The sequence below is a fragment of the Dendropsophus ebraccatus genome, chromosome 2, assembly GCF_027789765.1.
Source record: "Dendropsophus ebraccatus isolate aDenEbr1 chromosome 2, aDenEbr1.pat, whole genome shotgun sequence".
Taxonomy (NCBI): domain Eukaryota; kingdom Metazoa; phylum Chordata; class Amphibia; order Anura; family Hylidae; genus Dendropsophus; species Dendropsophus ebraccatus.
In genome coordinates this window covers 104,660,745-104,684,380 of record NC_091455.1, presented here as the reverse complement: position 1 = coordinate 104,684,380, position 23,636 = coordinate 104,660,745, and the positions used below count along the sequence as shown (strand labels likewise).

Here is a 23,636-nt window from a genome sequence, read left to right as displayed (position 1 = left end):
GAAGCGCGGGGTGCAATTTCTCCAGCTTACCTCAACAGATTAATAGCTAGAATGCCAAAGGTGTGCAATGCTGTAATTGCTGCAAAAGGTGGATTCTTTGAAGAAAGCAAAGTTTGATGTAAAAACAACGTTATTTCAAATACAAATCATTATTTCTAACCTTGTCAATGTCTTGACTCTATTTTCTATTCATTTCACACTGTATGGTGGTGAAGAAGTGTGACTTTTCATGGAAAACACAAAATTGATTGGGTGACCCCAAACTTTTGAACGGTAGTGTAGATTAGCCATAGGGTGGTATTGGGACAGGGGGATTGCATAGAATATTTTTTTGTTACCTGGAAAAACCCTTTAAGGCAGCATAAACCTAGTGACAGATTCCCTTGAAAGGTTTCCATCATGTCCCATCTCTCTCTTCTTTCCTCTAGACTATACAGATTAAAATCCTTACATCTTTCCTAATGTTTGATGCCTCACACTCTCCACCATTTTGTAGCCCATCTTTGGACCTGTTTTATTTTATCAATATCCTTGTTTAGGTGAGGTCTCCAGAACTGGACACAACCACAACTTCACCAATCACTGCATCTTCTGCATCAACCACTGTGTTTTTGCAAATCCCAATCCACTTACTTGATTTCACTGGTCCCCTTCATCTAGTTTAAATGCATGTCCAAAAACCTGAATCTAAATACAGTACCTTACCAAATACCTGTGTACTCACACATGATGGATGCAAGTCTTCTATCTTGTACATCTCCTTTTTTGACCACCTTCAAGAATTCTGACTAACAAACCTTAACCTTCGGCCTTATACCATTGCCTTAATAATGCATGAAAATATGAGATGCAACATGCCTTGTTACTCTGATTATAGATTGGCAAAACCTCTGAAATTTCACCAAATCTGTTTGCCCAGCTCCAGGTTAAAAGTTTGGAATTCCTTTTTTACCAAATCCACATCTTTCTGGGACAAGATGAACCACCAGAACAACTGTAGGCTTTGAAGTCTGCTCGGCTCCCTGCCACTCCTCCCCTGGTACTGGAAAAAGGTGTATCCAGTCCTGGGAAACTGGGAGAACTTTTCCAGGACTGGATTCATTTTTTTCTAGCACCCGGGGAGTAGTGGCACGGAGCAGAGCAGACTTCAAAGCCCAACAGACTGATGATCGGAATGCAGATAGGAACAAAGCACTTTGTCCAAATCGCCCTTTTACTCTGGGTCTTTGAGGTGGTGGCTGGTAACAAGGCTGCTCAGCAATGACTGGGATAGTCTCATCACATCAGATTGATGTCTACAGACATGGAATGGAATGGGCTCCAATCTATAGATTTCACAACATAAACTAGACATCTGCTTGCAAATTGGACAACACTTCAAGCCCCAAAGGTGCTACGTAATACAGCAGCCAGACAAGTATTAACCCCTAGACGACCCACGGCGTAGTTACGTCATGGAAGTCTGTCACCAGACGACCCTGGACGTAACTCTACTTCCTGGGTGTCTCTCCGGCTATGAAGCACGCTCCGGAGCAGAGCATGCTTCACAGCAGGTGGGGGCCGGCTGCAATCAGCAGCCGGGACCTCACCGGTAATGACACGCTGCAGCTATCGCGCTGCCGCGTGTCATTAACCCCTTAAACGGCCGCGGCGTTTAAGTGTAAGTGATAGGGGGAGTCCTCTGTCACTTACTGATCGGGACCCCCGCAGTGTGACTGCAGGGGTCCCGATCGTTAAAACGGACCGCTGGAGGTCTCTTACCTTCCTCCGTGCGGTCCAACCGGCGATCGGACCGAACTGAGCTGCACAGGCAGGCTCAATGAGCAGATGCCTATGGCATAGCAATCATCAGTGTAGAAATCAAAGTAGTGAATGTAAAAGTCCCCCAAAGGGACTTCAAATGTGTAAAAAAAAAGTTAAAAACACGAATACACTACCCCAAAACCCCTCCCCCAATAAAAGTTAAAATCACCCCCCTTTCCCATTATATAAATAAAACATATAAAAATAAATAAATAAACATATAATATACCGTAGCGTGCGTAATTGTCCAATCTATTAAAGTATAACAAGCGTCATTGCGAACGGAGAATGGCGTAGACAGAGGGAAAAAAGTGCGCGGATTACCTATTTTATGTTACATTAAATATATATATATATATATATATATATATATATATATATATATATATATATATATATAATATATAAAAATTCATAAAAAGTGATCAAAACGTCCGATCTTCATAAATATGGTATTAATAAAAACTAGAGATCATGGCGGTAAAAATTACGCCCCATACAGCCCCATAGGTGAAAAAATAAAACCGTTCTAAGCGTCAAAATAGGGCCATTATATTATTAACTAATTGCCAAAAAAAAAGGATTTCATAAAATATATATAACATTAGAGAATCTGTGTAACCTGCATATGGTTGTGTTCGGGCTGACCTATAGAATAATAGTATCATGTCGCTTTTACCATATAGTGCATTACGTAGACACAGGAACCCCCCAAACGTTACCATATTGCATTCTTTTTTACGATTTCACCTATTTATCTTCATAAATAATATATTTGGAATTCCATCATACATGTTAATGGTAAAATGAAAGACGCCATTACAAAGTACAACTATTCCTGTAACAAATAAGCCCTTACATGGCCTGTAGATAGAAAACTGAAAGTGCTGGAGCTCTTAGAAGGGGAGGAGAGAAAAACGAAAGTGCAATGATCAAAATTTGCGCTGTCCACTGGGTCATTTTGGGCCTGATCCTCAAAGGGTTAAACTGCACTAAACCAGACCTCTTTTCAGAACTATTGAAGACAAGTTCTTACCGAATCAACACAGTAGGGTTTCTGTATGTTGAACTTGATGGACTCTTGATGGACTCTTGGACCTTATTAACTATGTTACTAATAGGAATCTCCTGCAGTTACCAAACTCCTGCCATTTTCAAAGTACTGCAGTTTTTTTAATTAACACTTTTGCCCCATTGCACTTATGCACTTGAGCCTGTACCTTTAGGTACAGCTTTAATTAGGTTAATGAAGGAGAGATTTCTCTTTTTTAATGCAAACCTAATTAAATCAACGACAGGTTAGAAATGTCTAACCACACCCTGACAGATCAACACATGTTCCCAAAATCCAGCAAGCAAAAACACACTACTGATACCATCTTTCGATACACACTTAGGGCCCTATTAAATGGAACAACTATTGTTCAAATGATCGTTATAATGATCGAATTTAAATGATAATTGTTTTGTGTAAATGCAGGCAACAAACGACAGAAGAATTGTTCATGTGTTGATCGTTGATTTTGGGCTGACACCAAAATCATTGTTGCAATCCCACATTGTTTGCTCTTTTGCTGGAAACCAATGGAGTAAAGCTGAGTTTACATGGAACGATTATTGTGCGAATTTGCATGCTAACGATCGAATTTGAACGATAATCCTATGTGTAAACGCAGCAAACTATCAAACGACGCGCGAGAAATCGTTCATTTTGATCTTACATGTTGTTAAATCATCGTTCGTAAAAAATTTGCAGATCGTTCCGTGTAAACAGTCGTTCACCAATTTTACTTATGTGCGAGATAGGCTTAAGCGATCGCAAAACGATTTTGCCATACGATATATTGTTCCGTCTAAATGCTGATCATTCTAAAAAAAACATTGTTCCTCCGATATCGTTAAAAATCGTATGATCGGGCGAATTATCGCTCCGTGTAAACTTAGCATAAGGGCTAAGGATTATCGTTCTGTGTAATATGGTGAATGATTTTAAGTGGCTCTTGTTTGCAACCATTTAATGTTAATAGTTAAAAATCGCTTCATCTAATAGAGGGGTGTCAAACTCAATTGCACAGTGGGCCAAAATTAAAGAATTCGAGAAAGTCGTGGGCCAACCTTAATATTTAATGACGAGTGCATGCAGTGTTTCTGGCACTGTCAGAGCAGCGTGCGGCATTCCTGGCACTGCCTATTCCAAAGTAAATGTCCCCACATGGTAGTTACCCATTATATCCCTCAAGCAGTAGGTAATCCCATAATTGTGCACCATGTAGTAGCTCCCCCAATAGTGCCCCACATATTAGCCAGGCCTTAAATCTTGACCTTTTACCTTTATGGGACTCTTTGAGATTTCTGTTGGTGTTCCAGTATTTTTTATAGCTGTGCCCTATTCATCAAAATTTTCTGGGGAAACAGAGGACTTTCCATAAATTTCTCCTGTAATGACTGCTACAGGTAAGACCAGGCATAGAAAAGCAAAAGGAGCCCTCCAGCATCACTAATAGATTGTGGTTCTTAACAGGGGACTTCCCATTATGATGTCTATATGCCATGATAGGGCAGATGGAAAAGGGTTGTCTTGTTGAGGCAACCCCTTTAATACTAAACAGTTATTTATTGCATATCAACAAGCTGTTATATACAGTATCTACTGTATACTCAAAGAAGCAACAAAAAAAGGTTCAAATGTAAATTTCATGAAAGTAAATCCACTCAGGCTGGGTTTAATGTAGTTAGATTTAATTTGTACTTGGAAGATAAGAATCAACATTACCAAAGTAACATATGGCATCAAAAATTCCTTTTTTTATGATTTCTAAGGGGCCATTTGCAACTTTTACTCCCACAATTTATTGAATTTCTTATACCATAACCCATACACAAATTGTAAATCCACTCCCACATATCATTACCAAGCAAAACATATTTGATATCATATATATTTCTTTAAATTAAAAAAGTGATGTATGTGCAAAAATGTAAAATCTAAAAAACATTTTTTCTTTTAAATTGTATCCGTTTCATTGCTTTATTTAGCTAAATGTGGACATCAATATAAAATTAAACCTAAAATATTAAAACATGTAAAAAGTATATAAAAACAATAAAAGTAATATTCTTTATCCTTTCCATTAACAATATTGAAATTCCATCCAATAAAAATGAAAGGAGGGGGGGAAATATTTTCCTATTGAAACAATTGTATCATGGGATGCTTAACATTTCAATGGGCTCAAACAAATAAAGATATTTTATTCCATACCATAATCTAGGATGTTTTTATGGTAAGTAGGGTCATATTAATGTCAGATTTTTTTTTTTTTTATAAACATAGACTATTCTGAATTTCTCTCAAAGAACATACATAAATGACTTATCAAGCGTCTTCTCAGACTTCTAATGTAACTTCTAAAGTATGTCATGGTAAAATATACAAACTATGGCACATAGCGTCTTCTCAGACTTCTAATGTAACTTCTAAAGTATGTCATGGTAAAATATACAAACTATGGCACATAAGTACTGCTGGTCCACAGGGACATACCTAGACAATAAATATTGCAGTTGGTGTTTTTAGGAAGAGGAATTTATTAATTGGAGAAAGGAAACTACAACTGCAATTATAGTCAACCTCTAACATGTAAAAACTTTGTTTCTATAGTACCCATTACTTTGATGCACCAATAATGGTAACTGGGCTTATTTATTGCAAGGTGATGACTATTTTTGCATCTATGTTATTTCATGTGCATCATCGTGATTCATTTCTTTACATTAGCCTTCAAAACTCAACATTGTTTGCATGATGCACTTATTGATAAAGAACATTCAGTCTCACCTGCTTCGTAGGCACCTGAAAATGCAATATATTGACAGAATGCTAAATAATTTAAAGAAAGAAAACAAAAAGTCATCCCCACACGAGAGCCAAGTCAGTCTAAGACCTGAGATGTATGCAGATATAGGTTAATGAAATGCCAAAGAACATATTTATTATCTGTCTGATGGCTTGGGGAAAAAATACTACTTTATACTTTTACCGCTCTATTAAAAAACAGCTTATCGTTTCCTGTTTCTATTCATTTAAGATGTTTTTCTTCCTCAGGAATTAAATTCTTGGTCACAGTCTGGTGAATATGGCCATAGCACAATGAGCTAAAGTTAAGTCATCTTACTATCCTATAGTCAAATGTACCACACAAGTCCTGTGAAGGAATGATGACTGCATGCAATCTTCATTAGTTCTAACCGCACTGTAGGAGGGTGTTCACACATCACTCTCTTAGATCCTCCAAGTGTAGGAAGCAGTCAAGTTCCCACCCACTGGCAGTTGATTTTTCTTATGTTTACAAGGCTGCTGTGTACATTTGCTTCTATATTTTGCTCAACATATACAAAGAAAATCCACAGGATCTATTTCAGCCACATGAAATCACAGTGAATCGCTTTGAAATGCAAGACATGTTATGAAGAACAATTCCAAGTAGGAAGACCAAAACACATGCAACTAATATGACAGTGCAAACTCCAGACCACGTAGAACTTTTAACAACTCCTCTTCTCTCATGTTCTTCCTCTCCGATATCCTGTGTCATTGCACCCTGCAGCGGCTGTTGTTCCATAGGCACAGTCACCACCGTGACTGGTTTTTGCTGATTTCCCGGTAGCAATCTACAACCTATATCACCAGGCAATAAAGCTCTTTCTTTGGTGACAGGAAGAGGCCACATGTAACATCCATTGCTTGGCAATTTAATAAAGACCGGGGTGTTTTCAGATGTATGAGGGATTGCAATAACCGCAACAACATCTGGGTCATCAGGCAATTGTGATACAGAATATCCAGGGGGTAGCCTTGTCACGCCTCGGCACCAAGGGCATCTAAGGTCCTTCTGGCTAGCCCTCATTTGCTGTAGACATACTGAACAACACGTATGTTTGCAGTCAAGCAGTTTTGGTCTTCTTCGAGGACTATAGTAATTAAAGCAGATTTGGCATTCCAAAAGAGAATCCTGGGACAGAGTCTCCATGATCAGAAGACTTATTTGTTCAGTCTAATAGTTGTTCACCTTATTTTCTGTATGAAGACACGTTTTAGGAGATATGAAAAATCTGCAAGAGGGTAAAAAGAAAAAACTATTAGAAATTGAGGTGCAGTCATTTGCTGAGAACATAGGACAGGTTAAAATGTTCCATACACAATACAAGTGCAATACAAAACAAGGAAAAAGGTTGTATATACTGTAACTGCTTATAAAGGTACCTATAACCAGACCCCAACCTGAAAGTGCTCTCTATTTTCAAAGATATTAGTGTACCCAGAAGTGTGGTGCATTATACATACCTGACGCATGTCGACCCCCGTCTTCGATCTTCAGACAATGATGTCCTCTTCGGGCGGCCGGCCGAACACCTCTGACTGTCCCTAGTGCCAGCCGCCCTTTGCAGTGTCATCAGATGCTCATTGGCTGAGCATAACTGTGCTTAGCCAATCGCGGCTGAGCGGCTGATGACTCATCTGCGTCATCAGCTGCTCAGCCGCGATTGGCTGAGCATAACTGTGCTCAGCCAATCGCGGCTGAGCACAGTCATGACGCGGCAGAGGGGGACGGCATCAGGAACGGCAGGAGCTGTTCGGCCGGCCTCCAGAAGATGACGTCTTGGCACAAGATGGTGGACGGGCGAGACGCAGATCAGGTATGTATAATGCACCACACTTCCGGGTACACGGGCGGGGGTGGTGGGACACGGGGAAGGGGGCCATTCACAGACATAACATACATTACAAAGTTGTATAACTTTGTAATGTGTGTTATTCTGTGAATAATTGCTGAGCGCTGCACTACCCCTTAAAAGGGGAACTATCAGCATCTAGCCTATTGATAACCCACACACACACATTGTGCAGGAGATGCAGAAGATGAAGGTATGTCTCTTACCTTCATCCTCAGTGCCATTCTCATGCAGTTGGTCACTCACTCCTCAGTCCAGTAAGACCATTAGCTGCACTGGGAAACTGTTAGGAGCACTGCCTGTCTCCATAGCGCCGATCCAGGAAGAGGCGGGATTGCCAGGAGGGAGGATCAGCGCTATGGGGGCAGGACAGTGCTCCTAGTGGTGCCCCAGTGTTCCTAACAGTCTTACCAGACCAAGTAGTTAAAGACTAACTGCATGGGAACAGTGCTGAGGATGAAGATAATTAACACATCTTAATCCTCAATGCCCTGTGTGCAATAGGTAGCTATCAGCAGATTAAATTCATCTTCTTTATTCCTCTTAGAAAAAAAACATTTAAAACATTACGCAGAGCCTATGCAGTTCCTTAGAAGATAGCAATTTGGTCTCCGTGTGTTGGTCTAAAGGCTTCAATGAGCACCTTATGTACAGAGCTGTTCTCCCCTAGAAGCATTGCATTAGTGCCCATACCTCAGTACATGCACAATCTGATCCAACTGTTGTTTTTTGTTGTTTTTTTACAGACTACAACAGGAAAAAAAACAATAAAGCTTTCTAAAAATAAGTGTTGTACTTAGGTTTAAGAAAGAACATATGCATTACAATAAGACTACTATTACAGCTCCTTCTACATGAGGCTTTATATACTGAACTTAATATATCATTAAAAGAGTCAGTCAGTTAAAAATCTTAAATATCTTACTATACAGGTCAATCAGTCACAATAGTGACAGTGAGCTTCATGTATTATGACTGCCCTCACTGCTTAGAACAAAGTTCAGCTTTTTAAAACTGCTTTGAAGGCTGGGCAACAAGAATACTTTCTATGAGAAATGTAAATCTTTACAAAAAAAATTTAATGTAAATAATTTAAAATAATACATTTTATTTCCCAATTGCTGAACTAAAGCTAAAATAATTTTAACTACAGTAGATGGCGCTATAAGAATTAGTCATGTATACTCTGACAAGTCACATCCACTTCTTTACCATACTGTGTTAATATGTGATCTCCAAAGCAAAACCATCAATACACAAACATAGGAAACCTCATGAATGACTTGTCACGGCTTTGACTTCTTACTGTCATAGACTAGTCAGAACCCTTTGACACTTATTCAATTTTAGTCAACTTGTGTGATTGGACATATGCGGAGCTAATTTTAGTCAATGTGTTTGGCTAGGCACAGGCTGAGCTATGCAGCTGTGTTTGACAACTGTAACATGTGAAAGTTTTCCACAGCATTTCCCAGGAATTATAAAGGTTATACCGTATATATTTAGGGGAACTAGATTCAAACTCAAATAGTTTTTCCTTTTTAACACATTTTTGGATTCTATTTGTTTCCATGAAATGCAAGCTGATGGAAAATTTATTCATTTATCAGATCAAGCATATACCATTTGTCACAGGATTAGAAAAATATCTAAATATTACTGTGAACCAAAATAGTTTATAATAACCTGCATTCCCAGGCTACTTCCATCTACAGATCATGCATGAAAGCACAAATGAATACATATTTATGGTCTGTGGGCCTGCAGTCTTTAAAATATACACACTAAATATGCTTGGAATGTTACAGAAATTCTTCAATACACGGATATTTAAAGACAAAAATGTATCCAGCAGTACTGGAGTTTTTGGAAGACCGCATTCCTGAATACCAGGGACACGTACAAATAGGTACAGTTGCAGCACTTGTGCCTTGCTGCCTGTGGGGACCCAAAGGCTCCTGTTGTAAGGAAACTTCTTTCTCACCAATCAGGACCACTGAAGTTAAAGGGGAACTATCAGCAGGTTAATAAATAAATCAAACCTGCTAATAGCCCCCTATTGCGCAGGAGGCTCAAAGGATGATGGTAGGTCTCTTACTTTCATCCTTGGCGCCATTCTCATGCAGTTAGTTGCTTACTCCACGGTCCAGTAAGACCGTTAGGAGCACTGCCTCACCCCCATAGTGCCGATCTGGCCCACTTTCAGTCAGGGGATTCGTCTAACCTGCTGATTCTCCTTTCAGTCAAGATCCTTTTATTTGGCAGCAAGGAAACGAAACATGAATGTGGTTAGGCCTTATATAGATTAAGAAAAAGGTCTTACGGTTAAAGCTGAAGATCACAACATCTCATAAGAGTAAGGACCTGTTCACACTAAGTAATACAGGCAGAATTCCACGTGGTGCCCCCACCACAGACTGTACTCAGAATCCCGCCTGTCACACTGCGTCAGTGCGATGCCTCACGCATGCCTCTATGCTCCGCGTCACATTGACACACTGAGGCAGGCGGGGTTCTCAGAGGAGTCCGTGGCGGGGGCTCTGTGTGGAATTCCACCACTTTTGCCACCCCTTTTGCTCAGTGTGAACATGTCCTCAGGGGGATGAGCAGGAACATTTCTTTTTTTCTAAGGATCAATGAGTAAGTTTGCACATCGTTATACCTACTCAGGGCCCTGTAGATTCTTGCTTAACCAGCATATTAACAAAAAGTATGTTATAACACATCAAATAAAGCCTTATTTTAAACATTTCCAACACCTGTATCACACGAGAAGACATCAGTATTTAAAAATTGTGCAGAGCAAGCTCAGTGGGCCTTCTACGGACCAAAAGGCTTAGGTTATGTGAACATTTTTGACATCTTGTTGTTTTATTTCTAAAACAAAGGAATGAGAAAGCAATTCTTGATATATAAGGAACATCTTTGTAGATGTGTAGCAAGAAACACTGTAATTTTCTTCTACATCAACCTCCTCTAATCAAACACGGCAGCCTGTACCACACCAGCATTTCTCTATAGAAAGCAAACATCTCTATGTACTTTCTTCTCTATTCATCATGTCCAAAGAGTAGAGAAGTAACTGGAACTCTAAAGCCAAACTAACATGCTGACAAAGCAAAAATTGATTTGGCTTCCTTTGTACATCATCGAATTACTCTAGATAAAGGGAACAGTTCCAGAGATAGAATTAAATTAGAGTATTTATCTATGATTTCCCAATATAAATCTGGATTCATTTTCGGCACAATATTGGATATCTTCTGCAGTTTCTGACTAACAGGGATACTCAGGGGTGGACATGGCACATGTGTAACCTTTGCAGTTGCATGGGACCCTGTAGGTTAGGGGGTCCACTTTAGCCTTAAAAGTAGCTTTCATGTCTAGGAACTGATAGAGTCATTTTGCTCTTCGGTATCAGAATTCTATTTTACGTTCAGTGGTAGCATTTGTAATCCCATGTGGAACAATAGAGGACTGCCACTGGCCCAAGAGTAGTTTTTTTTTTTTTATAACCTTGGAGGCCAAGTGGGGTGAAGAAAGGTTAATATGTTAATCCATGTTTGCCCAACGCAAATAACTGTAGTTTTTGATGGACCAGTTGGCCCAGGACTGTTTTCTCCCAGGTACTTCAAGACATACCTAGAAGATTAAAGCTAACAATGTCACTGCACCTGCAAAGTAATGTAACTAAATGGTAACTAAGTAGGAACTTAACCCAGGACACTTCATTAGCAATTTGCTCCAGACTAGCAATATTATGAAAAATGATCTACTCAGCTGTCAGCTTAAAGGAGAAGTCTGGCAAAAAAATTTATTTAAGTATTGTACTGCCCCCCAAAAAGTTATACAAATCACCAATATACACTTATTACGGGAAATGCTTATAAAGTGCTTTTTTTCCTGCACTTACTATTGCATCAAGGCTTCACTTCCTGGATAACATAGTGATATCACGACCCGACTCCCAGAGCTGTGCGGGCTGTGGCTGCTGGATGATGGCAGGGGCACACTGAGGGACAAAGGGCACTGGAGGGACACTGAGCATCCCCCTGCCATCATCCTCTCCAGCAGCCACAGCCCGCACAGCTCTGGGAGTCGGGTCGTGACATCACCATTTTATCCAGGAATTGAAGCCTTGATGCAGTAGTAAGTGCAGGGAAAAAAGCACTTTATAAGCATTTCCCATAATAAGTGTATATTGGGAATTTGCATTTGCATTTTGGGGGCAATACAATACTTTGATAAAAAAAAATTGCCGGACTTCTCCTTTAAGAAAGAGGAATATATAGTTGGGCCTTAGTCACTAACATGTTTTACCCCCATTGTCCACTGTGATAGGCCTTTCACCTCTTGACTCATCTGCAAATGAACCACATGGATACATGGTATGTCCACCCTTGTACACATATGTCAATGAATTACAGAATAATTAAAAGCTGTCATTATTTAGGGAATCTGGTATTCCAAGTTATAGAGAACCCCAAGCAGTTGTGTAAGATAAGCAGTGTAAGACGATCTCAACCTGTGCTCTCCATGAGCAGTGTTATCTGTTCTCCACTTTTCTGAATGAGCAGAGAGTTTTATGTGTCATGGAAAGAGCAATGTTCAAGCAAATGCTCACAGTGTCTTCTCCCCAACACAATTACTTATAAATGTTGTAGAGTAAAAAAAAAATACAAGCCATTACATTACAGAGAACAATATGTCATCATGGAATCTCTGGGTAGCTTCCAACTCACATCTGTGTGATTTTACATGTCTCAGGTCATTGCATTTCTATCTATGCCATTTAGATTTGATGGGGAAAATAATGGAGGTCACATTATTCCTATCTTTGTTCTCTAAGGTCATAAAATATTTACTGTATGTATAACCAGCATAGATTTTTAAAGGAAACCTGTCACATTAAATATGATGCCCTCTCTGCAGGAAACACGTTACAAACCAGGAAGAATCGTAAAGATATAGTTTGGTGGAAAAGATCGGGTATAACATAGTTTAGATGCTCTCCACTGCTCTCTTCAGTAACTGACTGACAAAAAAGAGGGGTGGGGAGAACTCCTTCAAGAATACAGCAAACTCCCTGATGACTACTGACCCTCTTAACTACTCAGCTTTATAAACAGTCTTTTCCAACAGGTGAGGGTGGTTTAAAGGTTAATGCTGAAAGCCGGAAGTCTGAGATGGCTTATAAGGGGTAAAGAGTAAAACCCCTCATGGCCCAGAAAATAGACGCTACTGCTATCTAGACTGATTCCAATTGATTAAATTATGTTTTAGGCTGTAGTACTGTCCCTGCTGCCTATGACAGGAAGCTGAATGTCACTGTTTTCAACATTCAGCTTCCTCTTCTTCACTTATACTTGATCACTGTTGATAGTTTGACTGGAACTTTGTCTCTTTGATGAAGCAAATCTTTACACGACTATTCTATCTGATCACTGAATGCTCTGGGAGATCTAGCAAATAAATGCTCCTTATATTGATCCCTTGCCCCCAGAGTATGCTCTAATACAGAAACTATTAGGACAATACTAAAATATCCTACCATCAGATATCCTGATTATAAAACATTCTAGATAATGAAAATAAACTACATACACTATGTACATACCCTGCACAGACACACCTCAGCATGTGCTATCTTTTCAGACACCATGTTCCTGCTAATGTTGAGAATTGTTTTAATAATCAGTGTTGACATATGGTCATTTTTCCCAGCCCTATAGTCTGAGTGAAAAGCCAATAAGCCAATATGCAGAAAACATCAAGTACTTAGCAGCAGGGGGGAAAAAAACTACCAGCAAACACTTCACCATAAAAGCAAACAACCATGTGATGGTGTATAATACATTGCGTGACCCTATTCTGCCTTAGGGAAGTCTATTTGTTTTAAAATAAAACACACGTGTACACACACACACACACACACTATATATATATATATATATATATATATATATATATATATATATATATATAATTACACTGTATGTTCCCAGAATGGCCTAAGATCTGAGCTAGATATTTCCATTACAATGCAGCTGACTTTGCAAATTATTTTCACATTATATCTTACAAGTCACAGAGATATAATTTATTGAAACAATTAAGGACCCGCTGACTTAACCTTGCTATATCATCCTTCAGAATTATACATCTGATATGTAAACTTAGCTCGGTAGACACAATGTAGACAAAGGGTTAAATCTAGCAATTCTTTACAAGGCATACACACTATTTGTATTGGGTTGATGCCCAAAACCAATATATTTGAAGAAACACTTTTACAATAAATATGTTTTGGCAAATGTCAGACCCAATTATTGTGTTTGCAATTCTATCTATCGTAAGCTGTCACATGGTCGCTGCCACCCACAGACATAATTGGACATAATAGAATATCATTAACCGAGAAGATGTGTGGTAACAAAAGAACATGTTTCTATGTTCTACCTGTACAAGCTGAGTATCAGAAGCTGAGAAAATAAAAAACACATATAGGCATTGCGATGCATTTGGTTGAAAGTGCATATTGGTTTGCAATGGTACATGCACAGAGGAATACATGCAGAATGTCTCATTGCTAGCAACAGACCTAAAATGTATAGCAAATGTGCACAGCGCTGGAATCATTAGTCCACATTCCCAGCCAAATTCTTACAGTATGACATCAGGCGAAGCTCTGTCTCTTGTGAATTCAGCAATACATCCTGCTCCACATATCCTGTACAGCTGGTCCGAAATGTACATACACCAAGTCCCTTATACAGGCAGCCAGTGCTCAGCAATCTACCCAGACTATATATACATGAGTTTGTATAGTTGCACATAGCATAGGAGGCTGACATCACTGCAGCATCCAATGTTAGCATCCCTAGGCGTCCCACAGAGAGTGTCCTGTCTGTGCTGTGTCCCTCAGTCATCACCAGTGGACATTACCTGTCTGTCCCAGTGTTCTGCTGCTCCCCAGTCATCACCAGTGGACATTACCTGGCTGTCCCAGTGTTCTGCTGCTCCCCAGTCATCACCAGTGGACATTACCTGGCTGTCCCAGTGTTCTGCTGCTCCCCAGTCATCACCAGTGGACATTACCTGGCTGTCCCAGTGTTCTGCTGCTCCCCAGTCATCACCAGTGGACATTATCTGTCTGTCCCAGTGTTCGGCTGCACCCCAGTCATCACCAGTGGACATTACCTGTCTGTCCCAGTGTTCTGCTGCTCCCCAGTCATCACCAGTGGACATTACCTGGCTGTCCCAGTGTTCTGCTGCTCCCCAGTCATCACCAGTGGACATTATCTGTCTGTCCCAGTGTTCTGCTGCTCCCCAGTCATCACCAGTGGACATTACCTGTCTGTCCCAGTGTTCTGCTGCTCCCCAGTCATCACCAGTGGACATTACCTGGCTGTCCCAGTGTTCTGCTGCTCCCCAGTCATCACCAGTGGACATTACCTGTCTGTCCCAGTGTTCTGCTGCACCCCAGTCATCACCAGTGGACATTACCTGTCTGTCCCAGTGTTCTGCTGCTCCCCAGTCATCACCAGTGGACATTACCTGTCTGTCCCAGTGTTCTGCTGCTCCCCAGTCATCACCAGTGGACATTACCTGTCTGTCCCAGTGATCTGCTGCTCCCCAGTCGTCACCAGTGGACATTACCTGGCTGTCCCAGTCTTCTGCTGCTCCCCAGTCATCACCAGTGGACATTACCTGTCTGTCCCAGTGTTCTGCTGCTCCCCAGCTCCTGCATAATGCTATCAGCTGCCTGTGCTCTGTGTTATTATGCAGGCAGGAGGCGACAAGAAGGAAGCAGCACGGGGCTTTGTTCTGCCAGCAGTGAATCACAGACAGACAGCAAACCCAATGACAACATCCTCCTTACTGGGCACAAAGTAAATCATTGTATCTAGCTAACATGCCAACAGCTGTGGGATCCAGCCATGCCAGCTTATGCCTAGCTCAGGTCTGCTTTTATTCCCATGTGTATGAGCTGTGGGCACAGGTTCCATGTTATTTACAACCAGCCGCTGGGCTAGCTCCCTGCCATAGCCTGCTGCAACACACAACAGCCATGCACACTCAATAACATTGTTTCCATTCATGACAATGCAGCAGAACCCCATATACCATCCACACAGCACAGAATAACCTATAATAGGCAAGGTGTGCCCAAAAGAAATGCACCTAGAATTATCAGGGAGCCCAGGGGCCAGGGCTGCTTTACCTGCAAACTCCTATAGTGCAGCCAGGCACAGACATGGGCACATATATCAGCAGCCAGGCACAGACATGGGCACATATATCAGCAGCCAGGCACAGACATGGGCACATATATCAGCAGCCAGGCACAGACATGGGCACATATATCAGCAGCCAGGCACAGACATGGGCACATATATCAGCAGCCAGGCACAGACATGGGCACATATATCAGCAGCCAGGCACAGACATGGGCACATATATCAGCAGCCAGGAGAGGTGCCAGCACAGCAACCTGCAGAGGATCAGCCACTCACCTGCTAGTAAGGAGCCCTGCTCCCAGCACTGAGCAGCCAGCCCGGGACTCCAGCACTGACAGCTCCAGCACTGCGCTGTCTTGTGTCTGGGCTGCTCCCTCCTTGTCACGCTGCTGAGCAGGGAGAGGAAGGGGAGTTTCTTCTGCCTCTTCCACTGAACTCATAGAAAGTAGTCACACTTCATGTTTCCCTCTCACCTAACCATAACAACCCCAAATATCCAGTGTATTCAGTGCAGTGACCTCTTAGGAATCCCACTATGTCATCAGTAACAAAGCAAATGGGAGGAATTAGTGTGGAACACCCCACCCCACCAGGGCTCTGGCTTCTTACAAGATCCCAAGCATAAGGCATCTCACTGCAAGAAATATTGCCATTAGAAGAAAGGTGGAAGTAAAGAGTGAGAGAAAGTGCCATATAGCAATTTCTCAGGATAAAGTAAAGACCACTGTGATACAAGAAGTGAGGGGTCTGTCACTATAGAAGTGTAAGCCAGGAAGCCAAGTGTTATGAAACAACTCCCTCCTATCTATTACTAATGTTATTGCTAGGACTCTGGGCTGTTTGGTCCAGATAACTATTGTCATTTACATTTATCTTTTGTGTCATAAGAGCAGAATATCCCAAATTCAGGGGTGATCAGTCACACAGCAGCCCAAATGTACTCTTGTTATCTATGTGTAAGCAGGCTTTGCATGAATCTTCTGTTCAGTGGTGGTGGATTTACTGCTGGATTATTATGGGCGCATGGCTATGCTCATTTTAGCGCTACCTGTCTGATATTGCTAATATGCTGCTTGTCTAGATCTTGTTTATACCATTTTCAAAGTGGCATATTATGCAACAGCTATATTTACCACAATCTGGGGCATTTGTTTCATAAATCTAACTAAAAAGTTGCAGATGACAGGGCCCTTATTGGCAACCAATCTCTTCAGAACCTGCCAGAAAAAACACCTTAGACTGCAGTTTTCCAGCAACTTGCTTCCCTTTTTCTCACCTATAGTAATTCTGCTGTTTGGTGTCATGTACAGTAAAGTGAGTAGGTATGTGGGTTGCTTCCTGTATGTTGTGTTCCCTAATGTGCCCCTATATAGTAATAATGCCCATATAGTAATAATGCCCTCTGCTGTGCCCCCACATATAGTAATAATGCCTCCTGCTGGGCCCTCCATAGTTATAATGTTCCCTGCTGGGCACCCCAGCCCCACACCAACTGCAATTAACCCACTCTGACCCACCACTCCCCACAATTAACCCCCTCTGTACTCCATGCTTGTAATTAACCCCCTCCAACCCCCCTCAGTACGGCATGCTGCCAGTGTTGACAGGACATTACCTGCATCTATGGCAGGGTTGGTCCTGCCCAGCACTTTCCAATGCTCCCTGGCCTCCAGCTGCTCTGCCATGTCCCGATGTGCCAGCTCTTCTTGGGGAGACACTTGTCTGCCTGCTACTAAGAGTGTACCTGTCACCAGCCGTGCTTTCACGGCTAATCAGCTGCATCTGGTGATAGGTACACTAGCAGTTCTGGCGGGAAGGGCGCCCCATGTCTCCCTGGCACAGCAGGGCCAGCAGAACATGTGTCTGCACTGCATGGTGACCAGGTCCCAAAGGACTGGCACTGCAGAGTACAGGCCTTCTCTTCCTTTCGGACCACCACAATGTCCCGGTGCTGCTACAGGAGACAACCAGCAGCAGCTCCAGCTGTAACTGTGCCGTCCTCCGCACTAGATCCCTTTTATTTTCTTTTAGGAATTTATTCTCCAGTGGAGGCAAAAAAATCTTTTGGGGCTAGCCTTTTTCTTTTGGAGTTTTGTCCTGGACATTTAGGCCAGTAGCGGATTATAATAGGTCCTTTTCGAGTGTTAACCCGGGGCCCGGGGTGGTGAACAGCCTGGAGCATATGGTAAAGTTAATCCGCCACTGATTTAGGCCTAGCGTTACCCCTGAGCACAAGACCAAAGGCATACAGTATGTTGCAAATAGAAAATTTTATGAATATAACATTTAAAACATAGTCAGGTGCACCCGCATTCTAATTACTCATAGCAGGAGCCTCACTTTACATTGTCTGCACAGTCAGTTCTGTGCGGCTGCTATTCAATGAATAGCAGCCGCACAATGCTGACATGTCAGTTTTTTCTGCGGCCGCATACACTATGTATACACTCTAGCCAGGATTCCATAGTAATGAATGTGATCAGCAATTTCAATAATTAATGACCGTTGTATAATGAAATTATATGTAGTGTGAACTTATCCATATACTTATACTGCCATAATGAAAACTGTGAAGCCTACAATTTTCCTCTAAGTATGATACCATACCTCCATTAATTAAAGTTGTACTACTCTGAAAAAAATGCCACTATACAAGATATATCACTATTACCATCATACTGTCACTGAACAAATCCCACCATACAGAGACTAACATTACCAATAATAAACCTGTAATGGCCAAATAGTACAAGAGTATAAGTGATTTACCCTACTGGGTATGGTTCCAATGCATTAATACTTTGCTGTAGTTTTCTTTATATAGTGTATGCAAAGTACTGTAGGTTTAGGGGCTTTATTTGAAATGATTCACCATATTTTGGGAACTTCTTTGCTCAGATGCCACTTCCATGTCGTTGAACAATTATTTTTGAATGTAGTATTTTGAATGAAGAGTAGAATTAAGTAATGTATACATTTCTGAAGTTAGTCCCTTGGAGGAAGGACTTCTAAGGCAAAGGTGTTCACAATAAGTAATCTAGGGGCACAGCATGAGCACCAAAACATGTACTAGCTAGATCTGAATGGGGAAAATTAAATTTTGCTTTTAATATAATATAATCGTTTTGCAGACGCCCCAACCTAAAAGCTATCAAAATGTGGCCCTTTTCAAAGTTAATTAAATCCTTACACTTTCCATTTTTTCCTGCCTCCAACACATCAATAGTTTGCTTGCTGTCGAATATATCCTAAAGCCATCTTTCCTAACCATGGTCCATTCATGTTAAAGTTACAGCTGTAGCATCTGAACCAGAGCTGATATCACCATAAGTAAGCAAAGTAAGAATAAGCTTATAAAGGTAAGGTAGTTAGCTCAAAAGCGTTGTCCAAAATTTTCCTCCTTCCTACTATTTGATACTGGGATCATAGACGTGGAGGCAGCAACTTATCTTGTTTTTCTACAGGCTGTGCTGTGGCAGAGCATGGCAACTCCAGGTACACAATACGTACTATCGAAATCCTCCTGGTACACTGAGATAATGGCACAGATAGCACTCATTTGGGTGCCTTTTTTCTTGTCTCTCAGAATACACATCTGTTCAAAGTAGACTACGACCTACAGTAACCCTGCTGCCAACTCAACCCATTGTGACAAGCTGCTCCCCTCTCCTGCTGTCTCCCTTATGATAAAGATTGTATACCCTCAAGGGCAGGGACCTCTCTTCCTGTGTACCAGTCTGCCATTTACTTTATTCATGTTGTATTCTTCATTGTATGTTACACTCTGTATGTAAATATCCTGTATGTTAATCCCTTATCATATGTACTGTACAGCTCTCTTTATTCAAGGGCGCCTAAAAACATAGCACAACAATATAATACAGGTATCTCTACAATATATCATACTGCTGTAACGGCGGCTGGGCGCTCCAGCCGCCGTGTGTTCATTCACCGCCATTAGTCCTTCAGGCCTTCGAGTCAAGCTGCATGTTCCTCTGCATGTAGTATAGTTCTAGCCACTAGAGGGGGCGCGTACACACTGCTCTGTGCTTTAATTATGCTGCACCTGTGGCTTAGCCATTTAAGGAAGCTTCCTGCACATGTGCTCTGCCTGAGCGTTAAAGTCCTTTGGTTTTGCTAAGGTGTTCCTGCATTTGGTCTGCAAAAAGCTTTCCTGTGTTCCTGTATCCTCTGCCCTGGTTCCTGTGTTCCTGTATTCCTGCCCTGTTCCTGTGTTACCACTGAGGTGTCCTCGTTCCCTGGAGTTCCTGTTGTTTGATCCTGCACTCCCAGTTGCTTCCAGCATACCTGCATCCTGTGTGTGAACCTGACCCAAGCTGTGTTTGCTCCTGCTACCTTTCCTGCATCTGGTTATCTGCCTTGTGTGAACCGCACCGTGTGAACTGCACCTGTGTCTTCGTCCTTGGCATCCGTCACCTGCTTCCATCACTTTCATCCGGTGTGTCCTGTGTGCATTATTGTCTGTACTGTCAGTTGGCAACACGGGTTGTCCCACCCTTGCCATCTGGTCTGCCCTGACCAGCTCTCACGTGCTTTGTCTATCTCAAGAGGTAGCGACCTGGCGTATCCTCTGGGAAAGTCTAGCTCCACCTTCAGGAGTATCTTGTGAAGAACAGGGGATACGCTTAGACAACGCCCTTAGGGATAGACTGGCACGTGACACAGTGGGCTCTCGTCCACTGATCCTGACAACTGCATGTTATATAGTTACCAGGATTAGAATTTTTTTTCTAGGGATATTTCAACTTAGACTTATTGTGGATGTGGCTTGTGTGTGTGTACGCGCACAGAGGGTGGATTGTCACTGTGAGGGTTTTTTTTCAGAATTATTTTTACTACTTTTCATTACTAAACTGCTGCTGTTAGGCCGAGGTGACAATCAGGAGTAATTTTATTCAAAACCAAAGGGCTTAATACAAAGTGGGGGAGGGAGGGCTTAAAAATGGGTGAGGCTTATCAGGAATACAAGCGGAGCTTAGTGGTGGCCAGGAATCTTAGGTGCAGGGGTCCTGCCAGCTCCTGCTTGCCAATTACAAGGTTCATCAGTCAACAACAACAAAAGTAGGTGAGAATAGCAATGTGTGTGCTGTGTCCTGCTGACTGATATATGTAGAGATAGTGATAGATGTATTGTTTATAGTATATGTCCATTGTATTTCAAATATTTAAATGCTTCTAGAATACCATGCCTTGCTTAGGCTGCCCTTTCACCATTGACCTGTCTAGCACCGGTGACCCCACCAGGAGTATTACTCCCACTTGTTTAGCTCTTTGGATCACTAAGGCACACAAACTCCCACACCATGTCAATGTAAAGGCACCATGAGGGAGCCCATCCACCCTAACCTGATTACCCATCCAAACCCTTAATTTACCTTTCCTTCACTTTAACCTACCTAGAACTCCTTAAAATTTTGCTCCCAAGCCCTTCCTGGCACCCTTCCTTGCCTAGCCCCCCCCCCCCCAGCCCTCAAAACTGGATCCTCCCAGGTGCCCTTCCTAGCCAAGGCTCATCCAGCCCCCTAACACGGACCCTCCCATCGCTATTCTCAGTCCAGGCTCGCCCCATCCCCCTAATGTGGACCCTCCCTTCACCCTTCTGAGTCCAGGCTCGCCCCATCCTCCTAATGTGGACCATCCCATCACCCTCCCGAGCCCATGACCACCCCAGCCCTCTAAAGTAGACCCTCCCGCCACCCTTCCCAGCACAGATCCACCCCAGTCTAACACAGAACATGATCAGTGTCCATCTCTATTGTCCTGTGTGTGGTGTGTACCAGTAACACTTACCAGTACATGTTTTGGGATAATGTACCTGGGATCTGTGTCGTCCATCAGGCATCTGTAAAAGGGAAAATGGGCAGAAAATTGCCGCTCAGAAACCACAAGCTGCCACAAGACACTCAAATCATAACATTCTTTGATTGGACAATGACTTTTTTTTTTTCTAAACAGCTTTATTAACAACCAGTTGTTTTTAACAAAACTTACTATAAATTATTTGAAATGCCATACATAGCATGACAGTACAACATACAGTAGGTATCTCCACACTATACATCATACCCCATGTTATATAGGTACCTGGATTTTTATTTTTTCCCAGGGATTTTTCAGCTTCAGCAATGAGGGGTTTGACTTATTGTGGGTGTGGCTTGTGTGTGGGTATGCAGAGGGTGGCTTGTCACCGTGAGGGTTTTTTTCAGATTTTTTTTTTTTTTACTACTTTTGATTACTAAGCCTGGGTTCACACTGCGTTTTTATTTAAAAAAAAAAAAAAAAAAAAAGATCAAAACAGATGCATTTATTTTTCTTTTTTAGCATATACTGACCCCATTTTTGTGTACGTTAAAAGTAACTATTTAAAAATGGATATGTTAAACAGACTGCAAAAATGCAGTGTGGACCCAGGCTAAGCTGCTGCTGTTTGCTTTCTACCTGGCTGGTTGCGGAGAGGAGGGAGTGCCATACTTTTTTAAATTTTCTTTAAGTCAGTATTTTCCCCCTCTATTTTCCAAAACCAGCTAGATAAAAAACAACCTGTAGCAGCCTAGTGATATCAGGGTAGGACAGGCCCTGTATCTTGGCCCTGTGTAAAGGCATATATATTTCCCAGTGATATGCTATCACATTTTGTAATAGATTTGTTGGGTCCATGGTGTTTTTTCCCATATGCAGCATGCTGTAGGTATGGTATTTTGTGGGTGTTTATTTACTATTTATAAGCCTATGGGGGGATATGCATGCTCGGTATGTTTTCCTGGCAAAAAAAAAAAAATGTTGAACTGTCCACTATCTACACTACAGAGTGAATGTGGCTGGAAGCAGTTTGTCCCTGTGTAGAGCAGCGACTAGAGATGAGCGCGACTCGAGCATGCTTGCTCAACGTTTGAATACCGGTTGCTGACAAAGTTTGATGCCGCCCTAGGGAGTCCGGGAAAACATGGATACAGCCATAGGCTGTAGAACAGGACACCCTAGTGCTGCATCCAACTTTATCAGTCACCAGTAGAGATGAGCGAACCTGGAGCATGCTCGACTCCATCCAAACCCGAACTTTTGGCATTTGATTAGCGGTGGCTGCTGAAGTTGGATAAAGCCCTAAGGCTATGTGGAAAACATGGATATAGTCATTGGCTGTATCCATGTTTTCCAGACAACTTTAGAGCTTTTTCAAAGTTCAGCAGCCCCCGCTAATTAAATGCCGATCGTTCGGGTTCGGATGGACTCGAACCCGAACCTGGTTCGCTCATCTCTTGTCACCAGTATTCAAAAGCTGAGCAATCACTCTCGAACATGCTCGAGTTGTGCTCATCTCTAGTAGCAAACTGTTTAACATAAAGCAGACAGCAAGTGGGCGTCTGTGCTCCTCAATGCCAGGGCTGAATTTTATTCACAGTCCAGCCCTGAACCCAGGTGTCATTGTGAGATACTCAGGTATATTCCCATAAGGTTGCAGTTATTGAATACAAAGCCAAGAATGGATTTGAATAAAGGAGAAGTCTCAGTCTTTCTTTCATACAGTACAGGTCCTCCATTTATTATATGTTCCTGGGTTTACATTCCATAACTGGAATTAAAAAATGGATTGAACACACCCTCAACATTTGAATATTTAGACTGGGTTCACACACTGTCACTGAGGCTGCGTTCACACTACGTATATTTCAGTCAGTATTGTAGTCCTCATATTGCAACCAAAACCAGGAGTGGATTAAAAACACAGAAAGCATCTGTTCACACAATGGTGAAATTGAGTGGATGGCCGCCATATAACAGTAAATAACGGCCATTATTTCAATATAACAGCCGTTGTTTTAAAATAACAGCAGATATTTG

General features: G+C 41.8%; 1 protein-coding gene across 5 annotated transcripts in view; it reads right to left on the bottom strand.

Annotated features, from left to right (window-relative positions):
• Positions 1 to 4,521: 4,521 nt before the first annotated feature.
• RNF152 (ring finger protein 152) overlaps positions 4,522 to 23,636 on the bottom strand; it is an 89,384-nt gene continuing 70,269 nt past the window's right edge. The window contains exons 1-2 of one of the 5 annotated variants that reach the window (XM_069960230.1): positions 21,588 to 21,610; positions 4,522 to 6,915 (exon numbers count right to left, since the gene is read on the bottom strand). In XM_069960230.1, the coding sequence (XP_069816331.1) occupies positions 6,222 to 6,833 (612 nt within the window). In that variant the 5' untranslated portion in view covers positions 6,834 to 6,915; positions 21,588 to 21,610 and the 3' untranslated portion in view covers positions 4,522 to 6,221. Of the gene's footprint in view, positions 6,916 to 14,481; positions 14,539 to 15,246; positions 15,350 to 16,052; positions 16,198 to 21,587; positions 21,611 to 23,636 lie in introns of those variants that run through there. The other 4 variants (XM_069960229.1, XM_069960233.1, XM_069960234.1 and 1 more) reach the window with 4 other exon arrangements.